The sequence below is a fragment of the Arachis hypogaea genome, chromosome 13, assembly GCF_003086295.3.
Source record: "Arachis hypogaea cultivar Tifrunner chromosome 13, arahy.Tifrunner.gnm2.J5K5, whole genome shotgun sequence".
Classification (NCBI taxonomy): domain Eukaryota; kingdom Viridiplantae; phylum Streptophyta; class Magnoliopsida; order Fabales; family Fabaceae; genus Arachis; species Arachis hypogaea.
In genome coordinates, this window is record NC_092048.1 from 24,387,728 (window position 1) to 24,395,191 (window position 7,464).

Below are 7,464 nucleotides of genomic sequence, written 5' to 3' on the forward strand. Positions count from 1 at the left end.
CCACCGCATGGCTAGGCGGCTTCAACAGATACTTGAAGACGTGTGTGAGAGGTGCGGCCACCTTACTCAGTGGCTCCGCTCAAACATTAAGAAGGCTCCTATGCATATTGGGAGACTAATGAGGGGTTCAAGTATCTCCAAGTCAAAAATAGAGCCAACAGGACATCAATCAGGTTGTCCAAGTATACTAGCGGGTCAACGACTTTCATGAAGACAAAGGCCTATTATGTAACTTGTTTTAGTATGTTAAGTTCATTTTATCCTTGATTTTTAAATGATTGTCACTTGATTTAACCTATTGTTTCAATATGTGCAGTCTAAGTCATTGGATCATGAGGCAACGACGGCAAAGACCTTCACGTATACTCATACTTTGAAGGAGAGCAAGGAGAGATTTGTCGATCAGCGGTCTGTGGATTATTATGTGAGTAAACGTCATGGTTTATTTTGTAACATATATTTGTTTTCAATTAATTGTCGTCCTAATCACTTTTGCATATAATGTGGAACGTAGAAAGTACACATAGAACTTGGAGGCCGCAACCCAACAATCTCAGTAGAATGAGGAGAAGAACAACAACAACTCCTCTGCTTCCTTCATCTATCCTGATATGGTGTGGCATGAGACTGCATCCGAATCGAACTAGAACCGTGTCTACGGACTGGAGTCGTTCTTTGCCAACAACCTCCACACCTCCATTCTTAAAGCTTTGTCTACCTCAACCACCAACCTTGCCAATTTCGAGGACATCAATTTGTAGGAGTAGGTTTATAGCCTCACCTAGAGCCTTCAGGACCAGGATCACTAACTGCATTTGGCTAAGGAGAGGTATACAAGCTCCTCGCACGCATGGCGGCGAGGGATGCTCGCGATGTAGAGACAGAATCCCTGAGGTAGAAGCTCAGGCGGGAGGTGGAGCAGATTCAACGGATGCAAAATCAGATGGTGGTGTACTATGACCAAATACACGCTAGTGGCAGCGCCATTCCTGAAAGGCTCCTCGTTCTCTGCATAGCAGCCAGGACAGGCACCGACATGACCACCTAGACCACCACCGTAGCAGGACTAGGGGAAAGATGACGATGATAACTATCAAGACCTGTAGTGACTAGGATTTTCTTTTGATTTGTTTGACAATATTTTATTTTTTGTGTTTTTATTCTGTACATTTGATATTTAACAGTATATATAATTGGTTGTTTTTGTTAAAAATACTACTTGATTTTTACTAATCGAAATTTGACTATTAATTGTTGATTATCGGGTTCTAACAGATTAAGAAAAAAGATTGTCAAATTTACCGTGGGTTAATCTATCGGTAAATTTTAATTTAATAAATATAAAATAATATGTTACTTTTGGATTTATCGAAAAAAATCCAATGGTAATCTGGTGTGAAACCAGGATGCATGGTGTTAAAGTTACCATCGAAAATTATCTGACGATAACCTCCTCCATATTTTCACCAACAAGATAATAGAATCCACTGTTAATTCTAATGAAAATTACTATCGGATTACAAAATACGATGGTACTTGGTGACCGACGAGGACTTTATCGTTGGATTGTGTCTTACGCTAAATCCAACAATAATAAATTTTCCGACAATTTGTTTTTTTTTTTTTGTAATTCCTCCAACGATGGTACTTAGCGAATTTTTTATATTAAATTAGTAATGTCATTTTTATTAATATATATATATATATATATCTTTTCTTTAATTTTTATGGGTAAAAATAATTTAAAATTATTAATATTGTTTAATTCTTACAAAACAAATTTAACCAATATATACAAAAAATGTGAAAAAAAAATCCTAAACAGCTATTGAGAATTATCCTAAAAAACAACAAAGTCTCTAACAAAAAATGTCACTTTTAGTTAATACTTAATAGACAGATGGATTAACATGTTATGTAAATACGCTTCGATAATTCAAGAGAGAAATCATTAATGAAGGAACTAATCAATCTTATGAAATCAAAAATTGAGGATCAAAAAGAGTATTTTTTTGCTAAAAATATCGTGATCCTTTAAATAAATTGTCAGGTCAGGATGGGTAATTACCTTGTTTTTAATTTTCACTTTGATTTGTTTCGTTTTTATGATTTTGCCTTTTCATGGGGGCAAGAGTCCCTTTTCGAGTTTTATAGAATTTGAATCGAAGATGAACGGAAAAGTCAACTAGATGATCTAATGGGGGTAAACGGCGCGGTCCCTCTCAAAAACTTAGCCACTTTTGCTATGCTTGTTAACATATAATATAAACAGCTTCAACTAATAATTTTACATGGCAACTACTATATATAAATCAAGGGGAACTGATCATGTATCACTTTTCCAAATTATTGTTTAACTTCTTATTGTTAGTAGTTACAAAAGTTAAAATGATTTTAAAGTGTTTCCCACACCGATGGATTTTTGTATTGGCAATGGGGCCATGGACGCCAAAATTGTTTATAAAACTTTTAGTACAACTTGTTTATTTGATGTGATTTGTTCATCAACTAGAGTTTTTCTTGCACACACAGGTGCTTTGCGTTCAAGTTTCACCTTTTTCATTCATTTAATATATATTTTTTTCAAATAAAAACTATAACTAATTAATTGAAGACCAACAAAACTTTATATACTCTCAATATCACTCCCTGCAAGAAAAAGAAAAGCTAAGGACGTCTCGCTCCATAAAAAAACAATGGATTAATTATTTTGAAGCTAATGTAAACAAAGTTAAAAAATAAATTAGAAGATGATTTTCTTTTCGAGTCCTGCTAGGGAGCCAATGAAATATTTGTACAATGTGTACAATGGGTTATTGAGTTAAAAAATAAAAATCACCCATACTATCCAAAATAACCATCCGGGTACTAGGAATAATAAACATCTCATGTTATGAAACCACTCATCCCAAAAGTTTAAGTTGATTTTGAAGTTTACCAAATATCGAACTCTTGACCTTTCGAATCTAGAACTCTTATACCATATCATGATATCACTCATCCCAAAAGTTTCAGCTAATAGAAAAAAAGTAACACTAATGGTTATATCTCTAATACTGAATCGGACATCCCTAAACTTCCATTATACACATTGTACAAATATTCTATTGGCTCCCTATACTTTCTCTTTTCTAAATGATAGTTTAGTTATTTATATTAAAAATTACTAAAATTTTTTATTTTAATTCAATTATTAAAAAATCTCAAGTCATTTAAAATTCGAAGAATATTATTTTAAAATTATCTTTATTTGTAAAATTACTTATTTTGTGTCATATTTCTGACAAAATTAAAAATAATTTTGCTTATAAATTTTATTTTCATATAAATATCATTATACAATTTTTATGCTAAAATTTTTTATTAGCCCTTGTAAAAATTAAGACCACCATTGGTTTTCCACCTCATAAACTAGCATTTTAAGTTGAATTAAGACCACTAAATTTTAATTAGAGTGTTATCAAAATTTATCTTAAAATTGTTAATAGCCTACTCATAGATATTTAATCTCGTCTTGGACAAGAGAAAGATAGATAAAATAATTTAAAATGTGAATTAGGAACACTCAATTTATGTGTTTGAAATTAATAGATACATAAAATGCATGTGTATGTGTGTGTATTTTTAGATACATTATTACAATGTTTTGAATAATTGAGAATGGGAAATATGTAATTGCCTAGAATCTGTTTCTGTCTCATGAGAAAAATGAGCATTTAATTTCAACAAGTTATATATCTAGATATTTCCTTCAATCCATTCCATAATGTTAGCTTTTTTTAAAGAATTTATAATGTTCCATATTCATTGTCGTTTTACAGCTTTAATACAAAACAAAATTTGTATACCATTTGTACCACCTCTAATTTATTTTTCTGCCACCTTTATCTTGATATGATATGTGAGTTTCTCTTCTTTAGTATTTTACTCATGTAAATTTAATATTTCAGAAAGAATAGAACATACCATAATGTAACATCGTACCGAATTTTACGTTTAAAACGTAAATTAAAGGTGGTAAGACATTACGTTCTCTAAAACAAATATATATATATATATATATATATATATATATATATATATATACACGAAAAATAGTTTAACTAAGAATCTTAAAAAAAAATGAACAAAACAAGATAAAAAATGTGTGAAATTCAAAAACGATTAGATAAAAAATGTATACAAAAAATCTAAAGAAATAAATATATAAACAGAATTTCAAAAAATAAATACATAATCAAACTCTAAATTTGACCGGCAAAACAAACTTCGGCTAGAATATATATATCAATATTTGCTTAACCTCATGAATTAACTTTAAATAAAATAATGACATTATGGAATCTGTAAAATGAGTATCCCTGAGGGTCATAAGTTACGTTATTTTGCAAAAAAAGTAACTATTTCAGCTGAGCGTTCTTGATTTTCAAAAAATAATGTTTGTTCTTGACGATGATCCCAAATTGTTAAAACAAAAAAACAAATAAAGACTTCTGTTAACAATATTTTCTTAATATCTGAATATTATGTACAACCAAGAAAATAAATGTCAACAAAACTATTATTTAAATAGGTTTTCTTTTTGAAAGAAAGTACACTAGTCATCTTACACGGTATAATATAGAAACATGTAAAGCTGTTAAGCAATGAAAATCAGACGTTCTTAATGCATATTTGAAAGTACAGCAATTAAATTACGTTAAAAATACTGAGCGGTTATACTTTCAGCAATTAGGCAACACATTAAAAAAAAAGGCAAACACTTTATATCTTTGTATTGAAAATAACAAGATACTGTAAAAAGAACACATTACACATATCCCCAACTCTGTGGTGGCTGAGAAATGGTCCCTTCTTGCTACTCAACTAGTCAACTTGTTTCTACTAAATAAATTACATTTCACATAGTTTGATTATTGTTTTTGTTGAAACATGCAATTTCGTATAGAAATAAAAGCAGCACATTAGCAACATAAAATGAAATTAATTTCAATCAGAAAAACCTAATTAACATGTAAAATGCAAATGAACAATATTGCTAACCCTAACTATATATTACACTCTAAACAAATAAAAACATATTACAAGAAGAGATAAAGACATACACATATATGTTATAGTCATGAATCCTCATTGACAGCGTTACACTGTTACTTGATCAAGAAGCCGACACATAGAAGAGAAATTAAATACATTGCCAAAATGTTTTTGGTGTTTTTAAGCGCAAAACATAAAAACTATTAACTGCAGTACCTGAGACTTGTGAAAACTGCTGAATTGTAGAAAAGGCCGCAATTGTAACCAACTTGGGTTTTGGTTGAGTGAATTCCGTCTGCTTAAGCAAGTAACTGAGAGATATTGTGAGAGTAAAAAAAACGCAGTTGTTGCTGCTGTTACAATGCAACAACAATTGCGACGGTTAAGTATACACTTTCTTACCTGCAATTATATTTGTACGGCAATTCAAAACCATGGGTCAGTGGTGAGAATGAGGAGAAGCAGAAGATGGAGTGGTGTTAGAAGCAACTCCATGATGGTTCTCTTGGTCGCCTTGAATTCTAGCTGGAATGCAAAACCCTGCTGCTAATCCATCAGAAACAAATCTGCTTCCAAATATGGAAGCATGGTGAATCAGTTGTTGTGGCCTGCTGTGTTGTTGTTCCGAGGAGTTTGGGTTCATCTGAATTTCACCCCAAGATCTAAGTGATGGTGGTGGAAAACTTGACTGAAGGGACCCACTCACACTTTGGCCTAGAAATGGATGATGATGATTCTGCTGCGGGTTCACCATGAACCCTACCCTGTTGATATCCATGGTAGCAGCTTCGTTGTTCCAAGCTACAATCTTCTGATACTGGCTCTCAAATCCGACGTTGTTACTGGATCCAGCACCAAAGAGAGTACCTTGATGTTGATTCGAAGGTGCTTGTTGAAACGGGTGGAGTGAAAGTCCAAGATCTTCCGTAATGGGGTTAACGTTGTTGTTGGCGGTTCTTGAAATCATCTGGTGAGGGTAGTTTTGGAAATTCATAGAGGGAGTAGCTGAGCTTGTAGGGAAGAAAGCTATGGGGTCAGTTTCAAGGTTTTGTTGCTGCTGTTGCTGAATCTGAAGGAATTGCTGATGAATAATATCATTATTATGTTGATGATTCTCCTCCACCTCCTCCTCTTCTTCTTCTTGATCCTGGTGCGGCGGGGCGGCTGAGAGGGGTGGGTGCCAGGGAGGAAGCTCGGCTAGCTTGTCGATGGAGGGCTGAGCTTTCTTGATGAGCCAATCGACGGCTTTGCTGGGGCGGTCGTAGCCGAGACGGTCCTGAACGTCGTAGAATTCGATGGCGGTGTGGGCGGATAGCCTGACCCTTCTATCGCGTGGTCCTTTGGCGGTGTAGACCTTGCTGTGGCGGTCTTTTCTCCCTGTGGACCTCACAATGTGGCCCCCTTCAACTTGAATAATTTCTCCTCCTTTATTACTATTGCTCCTCATCCCCATTGATGTTCTTCTGTGTTCTTTGCTTCTTTAAAGTTGGCCTTTTTTTTGTGCCTTTGGTTTTTGTGGTTTGTGCTCTTAAGTTTTGTTGGTGGATTTCATCTCTCCTCTCCCTCTCTAACTCTATGCCTTACTAGTCGCTGCTGATTCCCACCCAAATAATTCAGATCTTTCTCTCCCACACTCCCACTCACTCTCTCACCTCTGTCAATTTAGGTCGCATGAAGAATCCGTATTAAGACAAAGATAAAAAATATCATGAGACATAAATTAGTCTAAACAATAAAACAAATATAAAAACAGATAAAATGTTTTATCTTTATCACTTAAAAATTAGAGGAAAAAGGGCAAATTTTCTATTTTATCTTAATTTCAATATTTTAATTTACAATCTTAAAATATGGTAAATGGTTATTATAAAATCCAAAAATTATAAGTTAGGGTTTTGTAAATTTGGGATCACTACAGATATGAGTGAGTTGGAATTTACAAAAATTGTGTGGTAGTCAGGTAGTGTCAAGTAAATGGTTGATGTACCGTATTGACAAGGATGTTAACTACAACTACGAATACGTAAAAAAATGGTATATTTTGTCAAATTTCGGTATATTTTATCAAACAATTTTTAATTTGAATAACGTTAAAAAATTAATACAATTTATTATTTTTAGTCAATAATTAATTATTGATATTTAAAAATATTATCTAAAAATAAAATGTTGAATTATTCAATTAAAAATATTGAAGTGTTAGTTAAAAGTATTGATCAGTCTAAATTAAAATTACTGGTTTTTAATTTTTTTTTTCTTTTTATATTTCGGTGAATGCAAATATCTTGTCTAGGGCGGAGCTTCATGTAGCAAATGGCTCCCCCAAACTTTAAATTTTTTTAATAAAACGTGTATAAATTTTAGTTTAATTTTTTTATTTTATTTTATTCTTTTTTTATTGTAAAATTAATATTTAACCCTTTTCTA

At 32.6% G+C, this 7,464-nt stretch overlaps 1 protein-coding gene across 2 annotated transcripts; it reads right to left on the minus strand.

Moving 5' to 3' along the window:
• Window positions 1–5,035: 5,035 nt before the first annotated feature.
• On the minus strand, window positions 5,036–6,856 carry LOC112737747 (transcription factor TCP3). 2 transcript variants are annotated; one of them, XM_025787808.3, is made up of 2 exons: window positions 5,440–6,856; window positions 5,036–5,332 (listed from the first exon to the last, which is right to left on the minus strand). In XM_025787808.3, exon 1 carries the CDS (start codon window positions 6,488–6,490, stop codon window positions 5,477–5,479), a length of 1,014 nt encoding a protein of 337 aa, XP_025643593.1. In that variant the 5' UTR covers window positions 6,491–6,856; the 3' UTR covers window positions 5,036–5,332; window positions 5,440–5,476. The 2 variants fall into 2 exon arrangements, with proteins under 2 accessions (XP_025643593.1, XP_029147335.1); XM_029291502.2 differs by having other exon boundaries at window positions 5,036–5,348.
• Between the last annotated feature and the right edge of the window lie 608 nt (window positions 6,857–7,464).

What these genes read in the sequence shown, in the direction of transcription:
- LOC112737747 (XM_025787808.3), bottom strand. Translation starts at nt 6,490, where the DNA reads ATGGGGATGAGGAGCAATAGTAATAAAGGAGGAGAAATTATTCAAGTT.